Raw genomic sequence first — 26,336 nt, 5'->3', positions numbered from 1 at the left:
CAAGAGGTGCAAAGCCCAGAACTGAGGATGTCTGCACCAAAGAGAATGGTGTCGAAGTAGTCTACGCCGATGACGTCAGCACCATAGAAGTCGAAGGTGTCTGCACCATAAAATCAAGTGTCTGCACCGATGGATACGGTGCCATCGAGGAAAGTGTCTGCACCGGTAACAATGATGGTGCTGAAAAGGACTGCACTGAAGAACATGTCAGTGCTGAAAGTGTCTGCATCATGGAGGACAGTACCGTCATACTCTGGGCCGAAGGGGATTGTACCTGCATGGATGGTGCCAGTAAGGGCTGTGACAAAACTGTCAGAGCCATAATTGTCTGCACCGGGAACTCCAGTGCCGGTGTCAATAAGGAGGACAAGGCTGGAGCAAGAATCAGCTGCGGCAGTGCCAAGCCTGGAGCCTAAAGGGTCACAGATGGCAGCGCCGAAGTAGTAGTCATTTTCACCTTCTTATGAGTCAACTCCCTATGATCTCCAGAGGGAGATGAAGTGAGCTACCTTGATGCGGAAGAAGAAGAACACCTCTTACGGGGTTTAACAGGAGAGGGGTGAGCCCTCCAACCCAGAGATAGCCTCACAGAAAGGAGATTTGAGAAGACCTTTCAGGATTAACTTGTTCTTTCTCTCCTTAAGAGTCCTGGTCGAAACATTTCAACAAATCCCACACAGGGGATCTACAGTAAGATGGACAACATTCAAACAATATTCACATAAGTCATGGCCATCGGTAAGTGGTAACTTACGGCCGCAATCTATACACTGTTTAAAACCAACACTGCTTTCTTTATCCGACATAATGATGTGGAGAAGAACAACAGTATCAAGAAGAAGAGGAAAGGCTACCCAAAAGGGTAAGAAGAAAGAAAAAAGGATTACCAGCGATAGTAATTAAAAATTACCTCAAAGGTAAGAAAAAAGGGTAATAAAGGGAAATAGACTAAAGGGAGAGAGTCTTAAAGATATGTTATGGTAGAGAATAATACAAGAAACTGTTTGAAAAACTTTAAAGTAGAAACAGTATAGAAAACTTTCAAAAAATTATACTCTTAGCTGAAGAGAGTGACACGGATGTACAGCAACGCAGCAAACGAGATCTGAGGTAACTGGGAGCAGAGCATTCTGGGTAGGACCTTGGCTCGAGAGTTTTGGAGCTTGATATATGGCTGGCTCAGTTCCGAGGATGGAACTGATAACCCATCAGTAAGGAATGAATGAAGATTAACATCATCAGATAAACAGCTTTCTGCAAAGCAATAAACTAAAAGATAACCATCAACATGGGGTTGTAGAATCAGGTCATTGCCTTATTATTCTTTTTCCAAGGTCACTTTAACTCTAAGAAATGCCACAAAGGTTCCAGAAGAAAGAGATTATTGGACTAAAAACACTTAGCTACCAAGACAGATTAAAAGCCCTATTGCTATACTCTGTCTCTTACATACTGCTGCATGGAGATTTATTTTAGGCATTCCATGCCACCAAAGACCCCATCCTGATGGATCTCTTATGTTTTCACAGAATGAAAAGCTACAAAAGCACCCAAATCAAAGATCCAAACATTCACCAGCATATAAATAAAACAGTTTGGAGGGACAGATTGATTTCTCAATGGTTGCCTCATATATGGCACAAGTTGCACTTGCATGCTAAATGGAGTATCACCCTTGCCTCTTTCATGACTATTTATGATTGGATGGGTACCCACAAGTTCATTCTGGTCTGACATATTTTTCTTGTCTGGAAGTACTGGGAGTATATCTTGAGAATGGTATTGTCAAGGCCCAGACTATATTTAGACTTACCTGCCTTGTAGCTCCTATCATCTTATGATTCCAGATAGCTAAAACATTAAAAATACATGTTTTTCTTTCTTTCTTTCCTTGAGACACTGTGATCTTTGAGTCAGAATTAAACAGTTGAATTCAAGCTCTCATACATTCTTACAGCAGATAGTGAACAAATAAAAGCAAATAAAATGTATTAAGGAGTTATAGTCAAGCTCATGTGAAATGAACAAGTACATGAAGGAAACTCAGTTGTTCAGTGTCTGATCCTAGCTCATGACCAGCATAGTTAGGTATTCTACCTACACATTAATATGTCAGTTTATATCTGCTACTTAATTTTTTTATTTACACTAAATAACAGGTTCTGAGGTATGTTTCTATATCAAAAGTGATGAGCAGAGTAAGATCATATGATTCTTTTTTAATGCTTTTGTCCCGCAGCACCTGCTATCTCTAAGAGTGCAAATCCTCCCCCATAATTGCTCTTTTCTGCATTCAGGCAATCCCTCATTCCATGCTCAAGTCCATCTTAGGTTGTGATATGATCAGTGGACTGTGGTGTTCCTGAAGGCTGTTGCACTGAAGGTGAGGTTATGAAGGGATTCACATCCAGATCTAGTGAGGTCATTGTTCCCCTGTACTCTTCACTTATCAGACCAATGATCGAGTACAATGCCCCATTCGGGATGTATCTCACCCGACATCTGCAGCAATTGGAGAGACCCCAAAAGTTCCTCACCAAAAGGATAAAGGGACTCCAAAATCTGTCATATGCTGCCAGATTGAAGAAACTCCAGCTCTATTCAGTCGCATACCGTCTGCTCAGAGGTGACATGTGCCTGACATACAAGGCCATGTCCAACCCGGAATTAATGGACATGCTCCACCTCAAAAAATCCAAATCCACCAAAACCACTAGAGCAAGCGACTTAAACCTTAGCACGGATATAAATAGGACGTGCTGGAGGGATAGATTTATCACTCAGAGACTCCCTATGCTGTGGAATAAAATCCCGGTCCATGTGAGGCAGAGCACCTCGCTGACTCTGTTCAAGAGAAATCTAGACCTATGGATGGGAGATCGTAGGTTTACCCCGGGAATCATCTCTGGGTCACTGCTGGACAGAGGCACAACAAACTAATGGGCACAGTATTTTTTCATATAAGGGGTGGCGTAAGCCACAATAATTTGGGCTAGGCTTATAAATGCCTTAGGGCAGATAGCCTAGTATAAACCTATGAACCTATGAACTATGAACCTATGATCAGTGGACTGTGGTGTTCCTGAAGGCTGTTGCACTGAAGGTGAGGTTATGATATGATCAGTGGACAGTGGTGGTCCTGAAGCCTGTTGCACTGCAGGTGAGGTTGTGATATGATCAGTGGACGGTGGTGGTCCTGAAGGCCATTTTACTGCAGGTGCTTATTTCAGTTTTTCCCTTCTCCCACCAAAGAAACTGTCATAGATAGGTATGTAGTGCAGGAAAAGTGCATGCTTCCACATGTCTGTGTGGACATCTGCTGACCTCTTAATCACTTATCCATGCATGCCTGCTGCAGTGTAATTAGCATTCACTGGTGGGATCACCAAGCATCATAAGAACCCAGACACCTTCCCATTGAAATGACAAGTGACTTGTGCCAGCCCCCTCCAGCCTTAACAGTTTCTTCAGCACGTGGTCCACTGGTTAAACATGGGATGTCAGTTCATAGATGTGACTTCCTCTTCACCAACAAGTTGATTTGCTTCTTGTATATTATGTAAACATTTATGCTAGCATATACCTTGACAAATGACTGAATTGAAAGCTTGGCATTGTTTTACTATATCTGTTAATTCCTTACAAACAATGAGCATCTTTATTTACGTTAGGCACAATAATACAGGTAATCAAAGTGTTATCCAATGTTTTTGTTGTAGTATCATGACCATAGATTAGTTTTGCAAAGCTGTCATCTGAAAACAGCCTATGAGTTATATGGCTGCTCATGTATGCATAAGCATTGTAGCTAGCAGCTGGTCAGCCACAGCTTTATGGGGCTACTGAATATTTGGTAACTCATCGAGGTGTATTTTGTTTGTTAATAAGATAAGTGAAATGATCCTTCATGGACCCTTTTCAGCCACAGCCAGTCACAAAGACAAGATTCAGTCCAAAGCATTTGTTGTCAGGTTGTAGTAGCCAGCCAACCAGAGTGCTTTGGGGAGGTGTGAGGATACTGGACTACCTGGAAATAAATGCACAGATACACAGAAAATATGCAGTTATGATACACACAGTAGCCAGTGCTAAAGACTGATCATCAGTCCATGAAGTTGTCAGGCAGAAACTTAATTTTTATCTTATGTAACTATGTCATGGATTGTGTTCCAGCTACACTGGTTCCAATTATCTCAGGATGCAGTGTGAACCTCTCTTAGTACATGTATACATCAGTAATGTTACCTGAACTGTGGTTGAAGAGGGTCTTCTCAGACTCTTAGACTGGATAAAAGTTCTTATACCTGGGCTTATTTCATTCCTAAGTGTATATCATTGTTGAATGTTTTGATTAAAATTTCATTTTCAAGTAAAGTGAACATGAAAAATAAAAACAGTATTTTTAGAATTTTGTAGAAAGTGACACAGAAGAAAAAGAAGCTAAACTGACAGCTAATCTTGATTCAACATTTTGTATACACATGGCCTTGTTCTGATGAATAATTTAAAATGGGTAGGAACAAGCTATAATCAGTCCCCTTCCCACTCATGTACCACTCCACACAGAAACAGGGAGGGTCAAGATGGAGAGAGAAGTCAGAAAGTAAAGGGGAGTATTATGTACCACTCCACACAGAACCAGGGAGGGTCCATATGGAGAGAGAAGTCAGAAAGTAAAGGGGAGTATTATGTACCACTCCACACAGAAACAGGGAGGGTCAAGATGGAGAGAGAAGTCAGAAAGTAAAGGGGAGTATTATGTACCACTCCACACAGAACCAGGGAGGGTCCATATGGAGAGAGAAGTCAGCAAGTAAAGAGGAGTATTATTGCTAAAACTGAATTCATCCTCAAGTCTTGGCGAGTACCTTCATGAGGTGGACACCGTTTTTCAAAAAATCTGATCAAGGCGACACTGATATATAGACTGTATTTTATATAGCATATATCATGGATGGTCAAAAACAAAAAAAAAAAAGCTGGGTGCACAAGACCCAGGATAAAAAGTGTCCAATCCTGGAAGGCAAACTGGTGCCAGGGCTGGAAAAAATGACACTGTAGAATCCTCAAAATACAGAAAGATTCCTACAATGGGGCTAGAGCAGGTCCAGGGGGAGGATGGCTCCTCTGTTGTAAAAGGAAGTAGCAAATCACAAAAAGCACAAAAACTGATAGGCCAAAGAAGAACCATAAAGACGACAAAGTGGACTACTGAGCATAAGAAAAAAATGATGTATTGTTACTATTGTGCAAAAAGCCCAGAATTTCCAGACACGAGATATACAAAAACACTGAGAGAAATTAGAAGGAAGAAAAATACTTCCAGAATAAAAGACTTTCAGAAGCCTCAAATAAAAATCTGTGTACATTAATACAACAGATTTGTGAAAAACAGTATATAGATCAAGAAACTTCGAGCTATTTGGAAAAACAAGCATCTAAGGAAGTGTGAAAATATAAACAATGAAACCTAGAGGTTTCTGAAAAGTATAAAATAGACATGGGAAAGAAAAAGAGATTTAATGTGGTGTAATATTTATGCAAAGTTGAAAGCCAAATTAATCAGTACAAAAAATGCAGACCCAAAGATATTTGAAGAGAAATACAGGCAAACGCATCCAGATATGGAAAATTTCAATAAAAAAAATATCACAAAGAGGAAATGTAGAAAAGAAAATTAGTAAAGTATAAGTTAAAAAACTAGAAGCTGAAGTTATGGAATGCCTGTGAAGTGAAGGATTTTGTGTAGAAGGTGTAATGCAGGTTACATCTTAGCATGATGGAATGAGTCCCCAAAGTAAGGAGAAACAGGAAGATCAGGAGACATCTGAAGAAAAAATATGGACATGGGAAAGAAAAAGAGATTTAATGTGCTGTAATATTTATGCAAAGGAGAAAGCAAAATGTATTGATACAAAAAGAGTAGCACCAAGGATATTTGAAGAGAAATACAGGCAAAGGAATCCAGACATGGAAAGATTTGCAATGCAAAAAATAAGAAGACAAAGAAGAAAAGGAGAAAAGAAGATTAGTAATGGAGAAGTTAAAGAAACAGAAACTGAGGTTATGGAGTACCTGTGAAGTGAAGAAGGATTCGGTGTAGAAAATCTAACTCAGAAAGCACCACAGCAGGATAGAGCAATATGCATCCAAATTAAAGAGAATCCAGTGGAACGGGAAGCAACTGGGCAGTTGCCATATGAAGATATTTTGGAACCTTCCGCAGGAAACCAGTATAAATGTTCACTTGAAGCTGGAAAACAAGAGATGGAACAGGAAACTGTGGCAACTCTGACACAGTCAATGTTGAGGAGTGATCGGCCAGTGAGGTCCCATATGAACGAGAAGAGGATGAAACTGAAGAGAATGTGCCACAAGAAGATGCTACAGAACTTTCTATAGAATGCCTGCAGGAAATAGAGAACAAAAAATGTGCCCTTAATTTAGAAGAAAATGAGCTAAGAGAAGAGTTGTTTGATTTAATAGACACAGAAATATTAAGATCAATGAATGAAAGAAATAGACTGCAGAAGGTCAATAAAACCCCAGAAGTCAGACGTTTGATCAAGCAAATGAATACAGTAATTAGGACTGTCCACAGAGATCCATGTGATATAACAGAAGTAAACAGGATATATTACTGTGCAGCTAAATTAATAACAGATAAAGTTCTACCATAAGAACACAGAGTAGTGAGGGAAAGGAAGGGGAGAAATTGAATACCATCATGGAAATATTGAATAGAGAACACTATAAAGCAAGTGTCACTGTTAGAAGAGTGAACAGATCAACAAAAATATTCAGAAAGATAGACATGATGAAAGCAATGTGCAGTATTATAATGGATCAGGATCTATCTTGCACTATTGCAAATAATAAACTAAAAATCTCAGCACGGACAGAAGAACTTAAAAGGTACACAAATAAATATAAAGGAAAAGTACAAAATAAGCAAAGTATTGATGACCCTAAAAAGTTCTATAGAGAATTGGGAAACAAGGTAAAAAGAATTGAATGTCCACCAGAAAAGAAGAAATAGATCCATTTTGGAGCAATATCTATGAAGATCCTGTGGAACATAAAGATGCTAAATGGACAGAAGGAGTAAAAGAAAGAATAGGAAGTTCAAAGGTATAGGATATTAAATGGGATGAAGTAATGCCCAGAGAGACTGAGATAAAGTTAAGAAATGCCTCCAATTGGAAAACCCCAGGCCCAGATGTAGTAGCTAACTTCTGGCTAAAAGTATTAACATCTTTGTATGAAGATTTAGCCATGAGTAAGAACTATTTATATGAGCACCCCAAACAGACACCAACATGGTTAACAACAGGAAAAACAACGCTCCTACTTAAGAGTGAACTTGCAAGTTATCCTAAATTATATACCAATAACTTGCCTTGCAACGATATATAAACTCTACACCAGAATTGATGTTAACAGAGTTTATAGTCATTTAAAAGAAAATTCAATCATGGCAATAGAACAAAAGGGTAATAAAAGAAAATCATATGGAACAAAGGATCATCTCTTGCTAAATAAAGTCATAATGGAGAACTGTAAAAAGTGGAAGAATCTAGGTATGGCATGAATTGATTACAAAAGAGCATTTGATAGTATCCTACATTTATGGATAAAAGACTGCTTAAAAACATATAAGATACACCCTTCACTGATTAATTACATTACAGTGACCTTGAAATAGTGACAGACCACATTGCAATTAAGCCATTATAAAGGACAAATTATTATTTCAGGGATAAAAATTCAAAGGGGGATATTTCAGGGTGATTCTCTCTCACCGCTGCTATTCTATCTTGCCCTTAACCCTTTAAACTGTCTGCTTAACAGCTTAGGCCATGGCTATAATTTGGCTTATAGAAAACAACCAAGTGTAAAGACCTCTCATCTTCTCTTTATCGATGATTAAAAACTGTATCACTCATCAGATGAGGAACTGAAAGCACAACTACAAGTAGTCAAAACTTTTTCAGATGCTATAAGATGGTCATTTGCTCTTGATAAATGTGCAAAACCAATCTTTAAAGCAGGAAAACTGCAACATCAAGAAAACAGTTTGGAACAAGAATGTGATATAAAAGAACTTGAGCAAGAGGGAGTGTATAAATATATTTGGGAATTGCTGAAGGATCAACAATAAAACATGAACCAATGCAAATAAAACTTAGTAAGAAATATTTTAGAAGACTTAAATTAATCCTGAAAACAGCATTGGCATCTAGGAACAAAATTCAAGCTATAAACCAATTTGCTCTTCCTGTCCTAACTTACAGTTTTGGAGTAATTGACTGGCCTCAAAAGGTGTTGGATAGATTAGACAGGAAAACAAGAAGGATGATTCATCCTCACCAAATGATTTATAAAAATCAGTGCATACCAAGATTACTATATATATATATATATATATATATATATATATCCCGTTCCGAAGGAGGTATGGGCCTCCTGGAAATTGATTACATGTACAGATCAGCAATTGTGAGACTGCACACATATCTGCTAACCTCACAAGACTCAAACATAGTGAAAGTTTTGAAACATGAGGAGAATAAATCTAAGATGACTTTCATGCTTAGTCTAGCAGAAAGCATATCAGCATTAAACAGGAATGGAAATCAAACCAGAAATAGATAAAAATCAGGCAGCAACTGAATGCGCCAAAAAAAACAAAAGAAAGAATATAAGGTGAAGGAAATGTGGAGAGCCCATAAATATAATTGCAAGTATAGAAAACTTCTGGAAGAACCTCATGTTGATCAGGATGGAATGCAGGAATGGTTAAGGAGAGGCAAATTCAAACTAAAAGATGAAAGGTTAATATTGGCGGCCCAAGATAGTGGGCTACATACACATTTGTTTACAAAGTCCATTGAACATATGGGAGAACCAGACAAATGTAGGTTTTGTAAAACAGAACTGGAAACAGTTGCTGGTTGTGACATATTAATGGCAGAAGGATTGTATATGGAAAGGCACAATAATGTGGCAATACTGTTGCACTGCAGATTGTGCAAACATTATGATACTGAAGTGGCAAAAAACACTGGAAACAAGGACTACAAAGCATCATAGAAAATGATGTTTACATCACATGGGATCACCCATTACCAACAGTTCAAAAGATAGATGCGAGAAAACCAGATATAGTGGTCCATGAAACAAAAACAAGAGTAGCATTGATCATTTAAATTGCTACACCTAGTGACCATAGTGTCTTGCATGCAGAGACACACAAAGTCATAAAATATCAAGATTTGCAGGCAGAAATGAGAGCAATGTGGAAGAAAGATACCGATATATTTCCAATAGTAGTAGGAGCCACGAGTCTTATAAAAAAAAGAATCTACAATCATATTTAGTTATGTTACCAATACATGTAACTCCATACAAACTGCAGAAGGAGTCATTACTGGGCACATTCGGGTGCTGCGAAGAACACTTTTGGCTGACATCAAAGATTGAAACAATACTAATTTCATGAACTTTAATCGTACTTTGACTTAGGAATGGGGTCCATTCCTATCATAGTATTAGAAACCCAAAAGATTTGGAGAAATTAAAAAAAAAAAAAAGAGAAAACATAAACTGAGATCCTGTTACAAATTATTCCTCACAGCAAAAAAAAAAACTGTTTCAAAACACACTACAGCCAAGTACCTGCAGATCTTCCAGCATTTCAGCTGTCGCCAGGCTTGCTTTTTCATTATCCCAGTAGTGATATGGATGGATATTTTCAAATCCAGCATTCCGGAATATTTCCTGACAACCTTCTGTCAAAAAAGGTAAAATAAATATTTATGCATTTTCCTAACAGATAAGACTTACTCTTAAGTGACTTCTCACTACAGAATTGTTAGGTAATTTCAAAACAGGTTCTAATCCCAAAATGTTGAATACACTTGTTTTTATTTATTTTATTTTATTTGGCATTTGATTACCAGGAAAGTCTGACTGGGCATGAATCCCATTTTCAATCGAGACTAAGGTAGAAAACCTCAAACATACATAGTTCATTTAATAAACTACATAATATTACCACATGAAGTGCAGTAACAAATAGAACTGACGTACAGGATAAATTAAAGTCAAATTAATAAAATCATACAGTGAATATTTAACAGCAATCATAGGATATTGAACACTTAGTAAAGTGCAATCAGTAGTAATAACCAATGGTAAAGATGTTAAGCATTTAAATATGGGCAAAGCACTAACAGAAAGGAAAGAGATTTTGCAGTTGGAGGATATAAGGAAATGGAGTTAAAGCAGGGAGAGTTTTACTTTTACGGTGTCGAGTTGCCAACCCAGTGCCGAACCTTCCACAGAAGGCACACACATGCACACACTCACACCTAGGGCCAATTTAGAGTGTGCAATCCACCTACAGCATGTCTTTGGCATGTGGGAGGAAACCGGAGCACCCGGAGGAAACCCACGCGACCACAGGGAGGACATGCAGACTCCGCACAGAAGGCACCCCAGCCGAGAATTGAACCGGAGAAACTTGTGCTGTGAGGCGGCAATGCTAACCACTGCACAACCGCGGCCACCCAACTTTCAAAATAAAACTAACCCCCGGATTCAATAAGCCCTGCATGGTGTGCAAGACTAGTGCAGGAGCTCCAGCAGGCAATATGTCTGCCGTGCGATCCAGGAATAAGCTGTAGGGCACTCCTGCACTAGTTCTGCACGGACTCAGCCCCTGTATGCAAATTACCCCATGTGCAGGAGAAATCCATGCAAATGAGGTGAATTTGTGATCCAGGAAGCTGGAAGCCATCCATGCAGGACTAGCGTAATCTGCAGAAATGTACTCTGCCAGTAACAGAGTACATTTCTGCAAACTACAAAACGGAGCCATGACCGCTCTAAATAAAGGGTGGATACTATGTAGAAAGCATGCCAATGGCCAAGTATAAGGCCTTTGGCATGGAACACAATTGCAAAAATAAGAAAATCAACTTTTAGTTTTTTTTTAGCTGATCTCGGCTGTTTAAGCATAGGGCAGCAGCGCACAAACGAGATCGGGCGAAAACTAAGGGAAAAAAACTAAAATAAGCATTCTAACTAAAATCACTATTTTGCCATTATACTCAATGGCAGGCAGAAGACAACATGGCTAGTGAATAGTGGTTGCTAAGGGGGGAAGCTCAGTGTGGGACCTGTAACTATGCATCAGCAGGCAATCCTATGCAAATGAAGGGAATGATACTGAATCCCAGATTACCCCTGCATGCTAGTCAGCACCCAACAGTGTAAGAGCAGGAATAGCTTGTTGCAAGCCTAGACAGACAGACTACATCAGGTGAGGCAGTGGGATGTTAGTTCTGAAGGGTAGGAAGTCAGACACTGATATGTAGGTCAATCAAACCTAAGACCTGTAGTACACTGATATGCCCCTAGTCAGCATGACAGATTAGAAAACAGAATGAAATGGAGTACCTGACATACCAGTACAGTCATAGCAAATGTGGACAAGTGTCAGGTGTGCCTCCCCCCAATCCTGTGTAGCAATGTAGAAACAGGTGTGTCTCCCATATCCTATGTAGACATGTAGTAACAGTCAGGTGTGCCCCCCCAATCCTATGTAGACATGTAGTAACAGTCAGGTGTGCCCCCCCAATCCTGTGTAGCAATGTAGTAACAGTCAAGTGTGCCCCCCATAGTCTTTGTAGACATGTAGTAACAGTCAGGTTCAATCCTATGTAGACATGAAACAGTCAGATGTGCTCCCCCAATCCTGTGTAGCAATGTAGAAACAGTCAGGTATGCCCCCCATATCCTATGTAGACATGTAGTAACAGTCAGGTGTGTCCCCCCAATCCAATGTGGAAATGTAGTAACAGTCAGGTGTGCCCCCCAATCCTATGTAGACATGTAGTACCGGTCAGGTGTGCCCCCAGTCCTGTGTAGCAATGTAGAAACAGTCAGGTGTGCCCCACCATATCCTATGTAGACAGTAGTAACAGTCAGGTGTGCCCCCAATCCTATGTAGAAATGTAGTAACAGTCAGGTGTGCCCCCCAATCCTATGCAGACATGTAGCAACAGTCATATGTGCCCCCCAATCCTATGTAGAAATGTAGTGACATGTATGTGTAGGTATAATACCAGTGGAGCAAAGATGTCCAGAGGTGGCCAAGGTAGCAGGATAGATTGTAGCATTTGTACAATATGCAGGTATGTGTTAGGTTGGTGTGTGTTTCATATTGTGTGAGAGTGGTCATTATGTACGCATGTTGAGGTATGACCTGGTGGTCATTGCCCACTACTGCTTATGACAGGGCCAAGTCCTCACAACTGCAGTGCCAAAAACAATTCCCACCAGTATAACACATGCTAGCAGTACGCCATTGTAAATGTATGGTGTTGATATGTGTCACCATCTGAAAGATTGACATGGCATGGCTGTTGGGCTAGATATACAAGCAGTACAAAGGGGAAAGTACCCCAGACATATATAATGTGTAACTGTGAAATGGACACACCCTTGGAATTGTAAAACAGGTATGCATCACATTATCTGGGCCTGTAGTAGGGAATACCAATGTCATCTGCCCGAACACTTGCAGATCACAAAGGTGATAGGACTGATGTATTGGGAAACAGCTGATGTACCTGCACATGCCAGCATAACTGGAATGCCCCATGCATATCTGTGCGTCAGATGCGAGTAGTGTCCATAGCACACATGCACCCAGCTCACCCTAACACCAACCACAGGTACCTCTCTGGTTGTATCCCTGCTGTTGGGAATGGGTACAATATGCCCCCCCCACCTCTATATGGCAATAGCGAAAGAATGCAGCACGCAGTGCAGGTGTCCCATGCAGGTATGTCCCTAGCTGTAGGTAGCACCCTGACAGCATCCACACCACTTGATCAATACCGATAGAAAGTATTAGCATGAACACCTAGCACACCTACCCTGTCACCCCAGGGGAATACACTGTATGGCGGTCTGGGACTGTAGGACTGACAGAATACAATGGCCTGCCACAGCTGGCCTGCATCACCACCAAATGGCCTACAGGCCTCTGCCAAAGGCCTGTGTCTCACATGTACTGCCAGTGCATGTTATGTCATGGACACCTAAATAACAACATAACACACACCACATAAACCATATGCAAGGCCATGTAGACAAACCACAGTAATGTCCACCATGTCCCACTGCATGAACTGTGGACCAACATCAAAACGCAACTGTGATAAGGTGATACCCTTAGGGAAAGTATCAGAGAATGTATGCATAATGTATGGAAGAGGATAGAATAATAGAGTGGGGGGCGGGAGCATGCACAGCATGGAATGTGCAAGGTCCGACACATAAATGGGTGGCTACAAACCTGCCCGTACACCACAATAGGGGTAATGTCCTGACTTAAGGTCCCTGCCTCTGGGTAATCTGTGTGAATCTGTACAGCTGTGAGGTATTGCCTCAGCAAGATAAGGCCATACTGTCACATCGATGAATGTACAATTATGGGATGCTCTGCCACCACTGTACCAAGGTGCTGAACCAGATACACAGACCCAGCAGCAAGTGTCTGCAGCCCCCCCCCCCGAATGGCATAATTTTCCATGGATATGGAGGCGTTTGCCCACAATACCGGACAAAGCTGCATTCACCCTTGTTCTCCAGGACATCACTGTGAGCAAGAATGTCCACCTGACAGTACTTGAGGACATTAAACATCACAGTGTATAACAGTACACATGTCTGAATATCTCTGCTAACACCAGTACCATGTAGCAGAAGCAGCACAGACACAATCACCTACAGTGCACAATATCCCTTGCACAGTTTGACTCCATATTGCCAAATGATCTACGGATACCCTGCCGAAACAGTTTGCTACCTGTAGGTGTACAACACAAAGGTCTGCACTGGAGTACAAACTACCTGGAATGGATCCACACATGCAATACAGAAGGGCATACTGGGCATGTCACACACTTAAACAAATTAAGCCCATGTCTGCAAACAACAGTAGAACATACATATCTGACAGTTGCAGATGTTAGTGCATACACTCCTCAGTATGCACCAGTCATGCTTTGCACACACATTAGATAGGAATATAGACATATATCCAAGGACAACACACTATAATATGCCAAAAGTAGACATACAGAGATGTGTGGAAGAGAGCGACTGTGACAAAGAGCCATCCATCATGAGGCCTGTCCCACCCAGCACACAGCCAAATGGCTACAACCACATGATGTGCAAATGTCACTCACTGTAGAAATTAGCCACTGGTATCCATCAGCATTACAGACTATGTGGTGCAAGTGCTAGCTGTGCAACATGACTGTACAAGGCAGTAGTCATCTAGCAGCTATATACATGTACCTGCAGAATATAACCCTGCATGTGCCTGAATGTGGTGTGTCAACCTCTAGATGAATGGGTTATGGCCCATGCACACACACTGCCCTCCCCATGGCCCTACTATGACAAGCTTGCTGATGTCATCCACTTTGAAATAAACCTTTGGGAATGGAGTAGCCAGTAATCTCTGTGGCGTGTCCTAAAACTGCATAATGCTGTAGTGTGATAAACTAGTTAGGTAGGAGTTCTAATCCCAGACATGTCAACTGTGTGTGTGTGTGTGTGTGTGTGTGTGTGTGTGTGTGTGTGTGTGTGTGTGTGTGTGTGTGTGTGTGTGTCTCTGTGCAGGGAGCAATGCTTTTTAGGCTAGTCACACTCACTACAATTCAAATGCCCTACTTTGGCAAGCCTGCTGATGTCATTCACTGTGAAATACACCTTTGGAAAAGGTGTAGCCCAGTAATCTCTGTGGAGCATCCTATAACTGCATAATACTGTAGTGTGATAAACTAGTTAGGTAGGAGTTCTAATCCCAGACATGGTAACTGTGTTTGTGTGAGTCTCTCTGTCTGTGTAGGGAGCAATGCTTTTTAGGTTAGTCACACTCACTACAATTCAAATGCCCTACTTTGGCAAGGGTGCTAATGTCATTCACTGCGAAATACACCTTTGGGAAAGGTGTAGCCCAGTAATCTCTGTGGCACATCCTATAACAGCATAATGCCGTAGTGTGATATATTTTGAGGGTTCTAGTCCTACACATGGCAAGTGTGGATGTTTGTGTGTGTGTTTCTATGTCTGTGTAGGGAGCAATGCTTTTTAGGCTAGTCACACTCACTACATTTCAAATGCCCTACTTTGGCAAGCCTGCTGATGTCATTCACTGTGAAATACACCTTTGGGGAAGGAGTACTCCAGTAATCTCCATGGCACATCCTATAACAGCGTACTGCTGTAGTGTGATATAGTACATTGGTAGGGGTTCTATTCCCACACATGGCAAGTCTGGATGTTTGTGTGTGTGTTTCTATGTCTGTGTAGGGAGCAATGCATTGTAGGCTAGTCACACTCACTACAATTCAAATGCCCTACTTTGGCAAGCCTGCTGATGTCATTCACTTGAAATACACCTTTGGGGAAGGAGTACTCCAGTAATCTCTGTGGCGCATCCTATAACAGCGTAATGCTGTAGTGTGATATAGTACATTGGTAGGGGTTCTATTCCCACACATGGCAAGTGTGAATGTTTGTGTGTGTGTTTCTTTGTGTAGGGAGCAATGCATTTTAGGTTAGTCACACTCACTACAGATCAAATGCCGTACTTTGGCAAGGCTGCTGATGTCATTCACTGTGAAATACACCTTTGGGAAAGTTGTAGCCCAGTAATCGCCGTGGCGCATCCTATAACAGCGTAATGCTGTAGTGTGATATAGTACTTTGGTAGGGGTTCTTTTCCCACACATGGCAAGTGTGGATGCTTGTGTGTGTGTTTCTGTGTCTGTGTAGGGAGCAATGCTTTTTAGGCTAGTCACACTCACTACATTTCAAATACCCTACTTTGGCAAGCCTGCTGATGTCATTCACTGTGAAACACACCTTTGGGGAAGGAGTACTCCAGTAATCTCCGTGGCGCATCCTATAATATGCTGTAGTGTGATATAGTACATTGGTAGGGGTTCTATTCTCACACATGGCAAGTATGAATCTTTATCTTTGTGTGTGTGTTTCTATGTCTGTTTAGGGAGCAATGCTTTTTAGGCTAGTCACACTCACTACAATTCAAATGCCCTACTTTGGCAAGCCTGCTGATGTCATTCACTGTGAAATACACCTTTGGGGAAGGAGTACTCCAGTAATCTTCATGGCTCGTCCTAGGACGAGCGTAATGCCGTAGTGTGATATAGTACATTGGTAGGGATTCTATTCCCACACATGGCAAGTGTGGATGTTTGTGTGTGTGTTTCTATGTCTGTGTAGGGAGCATTGCTTTTTAGGCTAGTCATACTCACTGCAATTCAAATACCCTACTTTGGCAAGCCTGCTGATGTCATTCACTGTGAAATACACCTTTGGGGAAGGAGTACTCCAGTCATCTCCATGGTGTGTCGTATAACTGCATAATGCTGTAGTGTAATAAACTAGTTAGGTAGGAGTTCTAATCCCAGACATGGCAGGTGTGTGTGTGTGTGTGTGTGTGTGTGTGTGTGTGTGTGTGTGTGTGTGTGTGTGTGTGTGTGTGTGTGTGTGTCATTCATATCCTGTGTGGAGGTGGCTGTGAGTGTGTAACAACTGGACTCATTGTGGAGCAGGTTTCGCAAATTTCTTATATGGTGGCCCTATTATATGTCACAATGTCCACCTTACAATGATAACAAATGTGAAATAGCCAAGAAGCTGGGGTGGCAATCTATATCCCTACATGTGACATCAGGGCCTGGGGAACAATGTTAGCAACCCTTGTATTACACAGAGAACACTCTCAACACATGTCTCAAATACAAACACACTTGCCTAGGCAACAACTACTATGTTGGTAGTACCCTGCATATTGCCCACAGATAGTAACCATGGTGTGATTGCAGTTGATGACAGAGAGCATGGCACCCTGTCCATCAGTAAAATATGCACGTACATGCAGACAGTGTGCCTTCACTATACTCCTCACTGGACACCTGCAATACCTGTGGTGCCATCAAATGTAACCCACAAAGGACATACCATGCCTTATACACATGCCCTGTATGGACAGATGCCACTGACCCCAGGGAATACCTGTATCATGCTATCATTGTAGGTGGAAGGTCAACCTGTGCATTACCTGTTCCTAGCACATGAGGCCAGGTCAGGCACATCTGATTATAACAATTTGTGTACACAACATGGGCCAGACACCCCATGTACCATTCCACATGTCACTGTGCATGCATGTGGGATGTGTGCACATCCCAGACAGCGTCAATGTCATGGAATAAAGAACACATACATGGCAAGCATCAAACAGCAATGGACACACACAATTGTTACCTAGGTGACTGGATGGTGAATACAATACCCACCTGTGTGGGCCAATCCAGACACTTCACCCCTGAGCCACACTGCAGACCATTGTCATGTGGCCTGATGCCAAGGTATACCCTTCACCTAGCCTTGTATAGCCTTCTGGCACAGTCAACCACTATGCACCCGTGAAGCAAAGCATGCATGCATGTCAGTACTGGCACCCTGTGCCTATGTGTGTGGTGTATGATGCTTTTGACTACATTCACACTCACTACAATCCCCACTGGCATACTGAAGCATGCTGTCTGATGTCAGACACCTCCACATGCCCTTTGCCCATATAACCTCAGGATAACCCCTGCGGTGCATGTGATACCTGCACAGTACTAAATTGTGGTAAACTAACTAGTGAGGAGGTATATTCCTGACCCTGCCAAGTGTGTCAATGTGTGTGAGTCCCTGAGAGAGTATGGCTGTGTTGACGCTGACACCTGTCCATGCGGACAGGCACGTATGTGTACTGCACCTAGATATCACTACCATATCACTGTTGCAGATGTCACTCAACATCACATATACATTTGGAGAGCTCCTGAACATGTAAGCTATGTGGCGCACCCAATAACTGCATAGACATGTGACAGCAATACATAGTCAGGGGTTTGATAATCTGTACTGGTAAGTGTGTGACACAAACATGCTTAGGTTTTACTCTCCCACCCCCTCCCTGATTTATCTTTGCCTCTGTCTGCCTCTCTCACTCCCACTCTGGTGGATGTGGAGAACTACACCTGCTTTTCTTAGGCAGCAACATGTGTTTTGTAAGGGATGCTCATGATCGGCTGAAAGCCTCTGCACAAATCACAGCCCTCCTCTAGCTGATTGCATGTGAAACAGCTATGGTAACATTCCCATAGCCAATTGCATGGGAACACTCCAATATCTAGGAACATCATGTTGGTGTTGGGCCTTTTCATTCACTGTGAGCAGGACCTAGATCTGGTGTTTGGCAAACAGCATCACAGATGGTTTGGGGATTCACCTCTAACAACTTACACTGTGGAAACAGGCCAACACACAGGAAGGGGATGTGCCTGACATGACTACAGACTGTAAGTGTTGCTATTCTGCATTTGGAGAAATGTTGGTTTAACAGGGTGTGTGTGGATATGGCTGGTCTACATGTTTTAATACCTGTCATGACAGTGCTATGTTTCTGAGGAAACCCCCATCTGTAGGGTCATTTGCAGACTGGGCAGTGTGTGGTGCCTTTGTTTCTTGTGTTACTCACAGAGCACCTATCTGTGAACTGCAGAAGCATAGTGTGAGGATTGCAGTCAGTACATGGTGACAGCCCTGAGAGTTACAGACTTCATATCCCTCATAGGACATATGTCACTACAAACTCTGTTACAACAGTAAATGCATGAGGTTATCACAGCAACATGTCAATATTGGCCTTGCGTTTGTGCCTCTATCCACAACTCTGTCAACTGTTGTACATATGTCATGCAGTAAGAGATGCATATGTTCTGTAAACCATAATTTATTGATATCATATCTGATAAGCCAGTGAGATATCAGACTGCTACAAATGTTATGTATAGTAGGGGTTATATTTGAGGACATAACCTGGGCATTCTGTGGTTGTGTGTACAGTACTGAGGTCTGTGTACATATGGTGATTGTTGACAGTGTGTGTATTGCGAATATGTACCTTGGCCTGTGTACGGACTATGGTAGATGTCATTGTTCTTGGTCATGTTCTTTCTGATGTAACATGCTGCTCCACTGTATGTTACCCTATCAGCTCACATGTTTATAGGACCAAGCACACACATGTCCCATACCACAGACAGGCATTGGACCACACTGTGTAGTGGCCCAGTATATGTAGGGTTAGTGTGCGAGTGGCACATATGAGGATGGTGTTGATCAGATAGTCCATGTATACTGTAATATTACTCTAGCTTACCAAATGTGGCTTTGGCTGTGTTCACACTGGTTGTGGTTATGCACTTTCACACAGGTGCCTGTAACTTTGTGCTGTGGCATGCCTGTATAGCCTCTATATATGCAGGTGCATGTGTATTCCCCCATAAGAAATGTAGGCCAGTGTTGTGGCAGTTTGCCTGTTGCCTGCACAGTGCTTTGTTACATGCCTAGCAGCCTAGTGTACTTACCCAGTGTGATATTATGTCCAGATACTTGCCAGATGTACTGCTGCCAGGCCACCATAACAGTCATGTATGTCAGACGAGACAGTGGGATGCTGTACAGATGTATGTCACTAACTAGTGGGTAGTATGTGGCCATGGCACCTCTGTACCAGTGGTTATTATGTGTCAGGACAGGCAGGGGTTTGTGAATGCATAACCTATGGAGGCAACTTTATACCAGTATTTATGTGATATACCCATCTACATGGCTGTTAACATCCACATTGTCAGGCTTGGTCCACATGTCTTGCACTAAGGGATTCTGTATATACCACTGGATTGAACAGAGTGTGTCAGACTGTCCACATTTATTGGCCATATCTCCACTGTAGTCCACAGAATCATTACTGTGCTAGCAGTGGTACTGTACTATGATGTCCTTAGGATGTCTGTCAGTAGCCAATGGCGCACATTAAAAGCAGACGTGACCTCCCACACACAGCATGTCTGTAAAGACAACCCCTATCACAGAAGCAATAGTCTACATATATACCTGCAATACATACCTGACATCCCCTTGCACTAAGAGGTTGGGACTATTGGGGCTGAGGTAGGGCTCCACTTCATGTTCAGGACATATGGTGAACATATATGTATATATAATTATCCATATATCTATATAGATATATACACATATACATATCGACATGCATATAAACAGCAATATATGTCTACACATATACAGATAGATACACATATGCACATAAACTTATGGATATATACGTATATATTGACAGTAATAGGTATATCAGAATAGATATGTATGCACATATAGTTATAGATATCTACATATATATCTACATGAATAGGCATATCTGTACACATAGGATGTGCATACATATATAGCTATATATACATATATCTATATATTCATATATACATATATATATATATATATATATATATATATATATATATATATGTGTGTGTATACATACAAAGAGATGTAGACATGGCCACATTATATGTTGCACTATACAGATGTGTATACCGACATATGTATGAATATACATGTGTATGTACATGTAGACATATGTCAAACTATTATATGTATATATCCATATTCCTGTGATGTGTAAACCTCACGGTTGTGTATACCCTCCCAGATGTATCTCACTGTATGTATCTGCTATGTGCACATTATGGTAAAACGACATATGTGATGCAACAGTACTACATAATTGTGGAAGTACAGGCAATTGTTCAATACTAATCAATATGTGTATTGACAGATATATTGGAAAACAACAGCCATCTTCACAGTGGTCATAGTGTAGTGGTTAAGTGTTGTAACTATAGTGTACAGGGTCCTGGCTTCAAGACCTACAAGGGCTGTTCATTTTGTTGCTGGGCAGAACAAGGGCTGTCTGATACAGAGTGGTTAAGGCAGTTTGAGCAGCTTTAGGTACATTTGCACGGATTTGCATGAAGCTAAGCGGTTCTAAGCTACAGGTAAATATACGGGCACTTACACAGTGTAGGCTTTGCTTACCAGTGCGCAAATCAGCTTAGCTGTTATATTGCAGCAATGTTGATACCTGCTAAGCATGGCTTAGCCCTGGTAACCAGTTCACACCACCCAGTCTGATAACATAGCAGGGTAATGACATCTGTAATAAGTGTATGTAATGTCATGTACAATATGTGCACCTGTGTGCTGTCATTACAGTAGCAAGGGGTGTGAGTGTCATGTGTGGGACACAGAGGTATATGAGGTCTGTACAGCACTGTTATCCATGTGAATGTGTTACATACAGGGGTAGTAGCCCAGGGTACGTGCTGTCACACTGGCATGTAGTGTATCATGGTGGTACTACTGTTGACAGTGCTTACCCAGGCAAGAGTAGAGTGCTAAAATGTAGTACTGACAACAGGCACACCTGCAGGCATAGCTGGACTCTCAGGCCTCCCTGTTGTATACCTGGTGTGTGAGCTGTGTCACAGTATGTAACCCCTACTGGGTAATGATCCGACATATGGAATGCAACTGTAGACTACCGTCTGTACATCACATGTTAGTGAGGGCTTCTGACATGTAGTTATGGCAAACATATTGTTGTCAAACATCTATCTGTCAACACAGTCATCCTACTGCATAGCTACTTGCTAAGCTGATGACTGTCAGTCCCTGTATAGATGTGCAGATGGCAGGTATCCAGCTGGGATAAGTACAGGCAACCTAAGCTTGATTGACACTGACATGTCTGCCCAGCTGTGTAAGAACTGGCACATATAGGAGATAACACCCTGTATGCACCACATGCCATGGGTACCTCCACTACACTTCCACAGTCAACAGAATATGATTGGGTACAGGTCTCCATCACAGACACTAACCATGTGTTGTAATGCATATTACATACATGTCAACTTGATCACCTCGGTGGCCATGTGCAGGAGGCACCTGGAGGATTGGCTGATGCATGTCACTCTCACCCTGAGGGTCACCACACTAATATCTGTCAATAGATTGCCTGCTGATACATGGCAGGTGGCAGGATACCACTGTACACACAACCCCTACACAACCCATCTCTCCTTGGACATTAGCTAGGTACACAGCTATGACCACCTGCAGCGATGCACCCCAGTACTGACACACGTGTATGTGTGCATGACTGAGTGTAGCAGTGTCTGTGTGTTAGTACACCTGTACTTGGGAATTCCACGAGGCTCTTCACAACCACCGCAACACTCATTGTCATAGTCAGTTGTGGCTGCTGCTGTACGGGACATTATATGTACCCTGTTAAGCTCCTCCCCATACCAGCTACACAAGCCTTGCAGTGCCAGCACAACAGTGTTGTACAAATGGGTTGATAGGCATGGGATACCCATTGTGTTCTGGCAAGTGTGTGTATGTGTGCATGTCTGTATATCTGTAGGGTACAGTATTCTGAGGTCGCATACTCCTATTACAATACCCATTGACACACAGTAGTACAGATAGTGTTGTTGCTGCCCATAGGTGAGGCATGACAATGCAAACACCCTACTATGCATGTGGCATGTGCATTAGATGCATATCCCTGTAGTACTACTTTTGGGATATACAATGGGTTGTATGGCAGTCGTGGCCAATGTGTGATGGTGGGTATGTCAGTGTCATCATGAGTTCCAGGTGGCACAATATCCACTGGGTAATGTGGGGGCTGTGTACACTGTCATTACACCAAGGTTCACCCGGTATATGTCCCATGTACCACGTTATGGTTACCACTGTCACCATCAACCATACAGGTAACTGATACCACAATCCAGGCCAGTTATGCATGTGCTGTGTGCAGCCTACCTGTAACACACTGGACACATGGTCAAGTTAGTTAGCAGTGATAGGCCTAGGTCTCTCAGACATGTGTCTGCCTATTATGTGTCTGTTAATGTGTATATGAAGGTATGTCACACTATGTATTGTCCACATACACCCATTACATCCCCCATTAGCATATTGTATATGTCTGGGGATGTTCTGCATGTAACATGTAATCTGGAACACACCTCACCCTAAACACTGTGTGGTGTGTGCAATGAAAGCCACACACTTCAGTATCACTACATACCTAGGTAGGGGTCTAGTCCCAGTGTTGCTAAGTAAGAGTGTGCGTGTATGTGGATGGGTCTACATCAGGTAGCAGATTATACTCGTCACAGCAGGTCACCTGTCCATGTGGCACAGGCAATAACTGTTATACAAACCTGTCCCCAGATATGTCACAGCCATTGAATCACCACAGTGCCATACCCTGTTGTGGAATATGACTGCAGACCATCCTTGTGCTGACACATGTACACCTACAACACAAATAGATATCATTATAGAGAGCACAATCAACCAGTGTTACTAACAGCTATAATGCATCATTGCTGGATGGCTACACTACCTGACATATATCCATTACACTATACTCCTTACAACATGTTACACTGCAGTACTGTAGTACACTGTGGTACAGTCACCATGTGCATCAGAACCATATTAGCTTGTCCTTGCATCGATGGTATGGATGACAGGGATGTGGCATGGGTATCATCATGTGCATAGGGTGTGTTGTTGGTCTTCCAGAGGCCAAGGGTGGGCCATACATTTGACACCATGTGTGTGGGTTAGGGGTGTAATGAGGTGAACTGGGCATGGTGATGTGGTGTGTGTGGGTATGGGGTTGCACTAGGTGTGTTCGTATAGTGTGTGGATATGCATGCACACAGTTCTGCCATGTGGCTGCCCTACACAGGTGTTTATGGACAGCTGCAGACCATACCTGGTAGGGTGTGCAGTTCACTGCCTCTGGCCATGGACACGTGGATTGTGCCTGCCAGGGGTTCCATTGGCATGTCCAGGCCTCAATGTGCTACTCTCATCTGATGATGACAAATGTCCACTGGAACCAGGTCCCTCCTGGGACTGGCCAGGACCATGTGCTTGTGGCTTGCTGTGGTGTGCTGGAGACAGCGCCCCCCCCAGAGTGCCAGGGCTAATACTGCCACTATGGGAGCCCCTTAGTGTCCTAGCATGTCCATGTTGACTGCCAGCTGTTGGCATTGCTGGTCTACATCCACACGGCCGTCGCCGCACTCCCACCACACGTTCAAGCACAGACAGACCAAGGTCGATGAGGGCCATCATCTCACCAGACTGTCTATCCATGAACTCAGTTAATGCATGGATGGCACCAGCCATTTCACAGGTGTTGTCACTTGCAGATGTGAGAGCAGCCTTAAGCCCTGTCTGGTGTAACGTTCCATTCATGCCTGTGCCACCATGACAGCCTGAAACATGCACCTGCTGGTACCAGCTGTGTCACATCTGCCAGGGGCATTATGACCAGCGGCCCTACCATGAGCATGCTGGAATATCTGCCTATGTGTTGCCCTGCCAGACATCTGGCTATGCCTGCTGTGACCAGACACAGGCATAGTTACCACACTTTCCTGTACCCTGCCACCAAACGCCAGCTGTCCCACTGCTATGGCCACTGGTGATGGGGTATGTATAGGCAGTGAAACTGTGTGTGGGGTTGGGGTGGCTACAAGGGGGGATGTCAAATGATGACACTGTTTCAGCCCCTGACAACCCCACCTGTGCCTCAAAAGTGCTATCATCGTCTTCGATGTCTGTACGGACACCAACATCAGACTGCGTGCAGGAGGGACCCTGGCCCACCTCGCCACCTGTGGGGGAAAACAATAAACGCACTTTAAAACCTGTACAGCATTACATGACAGTTAATAGACACACACACCACTGTAATACCTACCTGTCCATGACTTTACAGACAGTCCCACATATATTTCCATGCGTTCCCCATCCTGCATCACACTTGGTAATATACACTGATTGATACCACTCATTAACATATCAGTCCTCTAAATGCCTAGACAAGTGTTCACAACACAAGACCTGTTACTACATTACCTGCCTGACCTGTGTGTAGTGGTTTTAGATGGCCTCACTGCTGTCATTCAGTGTTTACCCTGTGCATGTCCGGACATTATGAGCATGGCCCCTATATGTGTGGGCTACTATGCTCACTCCATAATATCACGCACTGGAGTGTCATGTGTATGTATTGCTCAGTACATGCCAGATATGCTGCTCAATCAGCCTATCATGTGACAACTGCAATATATGGATACACTCCCTGATGTTGACTAATAATTCCCCAATGCATCTGTAGTGCTGCATACGTGAGTTGTCGGTCACCTCTCTGCTGAATGCGATATTAAGGGTATAAAGCGCAAAACATCGAAAATGTAAACGGAAATCTCCATAGGTGGAGATTTCCATTTACTTCAATGTAGTGCAATCTTGGAGTTGGTATACTTAAGTAGCGGGGGGTGGGGGGTGCAGGGGGGCTTGCCCCCCTGCCTACACTAGTTTAAATTTTTTTCTTTTGAATTTTTTTTTTTTTTTTTTTGCAATTCGATTGTTTAATAGTTCAGTGTATATGGTTCGATCCATATGCATTCCAGCTATTAAACTTTCAAGGTCTTAAAGTAGAACCCCTGTTCCATGCTACAGACCTTATTATACTATCAGCTGTCCTGTGATTACATACATGACAAGTATTCCTGGTGTGTAATGTGGCAGTCCATGTCCATGGACTGCACAATCCCAAAGGGAGGTACTGCTGTATGAACAACCCCGCAATCACACATGTGCATACATAGCCAGCCACACAAACACACACGCATCCTACATGAATCAACCTTCCTCCACTTCACCAGAGTGACCCTAGAGACAAACTAACTATCCGCCAAGATGCACACACATACATACAGGTGAGGTTGCACAATGATAGTACACACAGTCCTCCTATTACCCATCTGTCAACATGCATAACATATGGTACATAACAGCATGCAGTGCAGCTATAGTCAATCCATGCTAGCAACAATATACATGTGTGTGATGCATGTGCTGTGTCACTAGGTGATGCCCCTTCCCCTGGATACCACTGCACCTATGTACACAGTATTGCTGTGCACCTGTTCTGCACCCTGCCATGTACTATGCACCACACCTCACAGGTGTACAACCCATTGCTGAATGCATAGTACTGTGTCAGTTATGTCAGCTTTAATGCTCACAGCCCCTATGTTTTTCGGCAACACATACCTGGGATGATATGTGGACAGATGTCATTTGTGAATACCTGATGTCTGATTTACAGCTCTCAACATCAGCGGACCATGTATGACCAATCCAATACTATTACACTGACAACAATCAGGGCATAGCATGGCTATGGGGGGTGTACA

General features: G+C 42.6%; 1 protein-coding gene across 1 annotated transcript in view; it reads right to left on the bottom strand.

Moving 5' to 3' along the window:
- The window catches only part of GOT1L1 (glutamic-oxaloacetic transaminase 1 like 1), a 334,074-nt gene that overhangs the window by 211,848 nt on the left and 95,890 nt on the right, over positions 1–26,336 (bottom strand). Inside the window, exon 4 of the mRNA XM_044083046.1 lies at positions 9,679–9,791. Within this exon, the coding sequence (XP_043938981.1) occupies positions 9,679–9,791 (113 nt within the window). The remainder of the gene's footprint in view (positions 1–9,678; positions 9,792–26,336) is intronic.

The sequence above is a fragment of the Protopterus annectens genome, chromosome 9.part0, assembly GCF_019279795.1.
Source record: "Protopterus annectens isolate FY-2018-M chromosome 9.part0, PAN1.0, whole genome shotgun sequence".
Lineage (NCBI taxonomy): Eukaryota > Metazoa > Chordata > Ceratodontiformes > Protopteridae > Protopterus > Protopterus annectens.
This window is presented reverse-complemented; position numbering and strand designations above follow the sequence as displayed.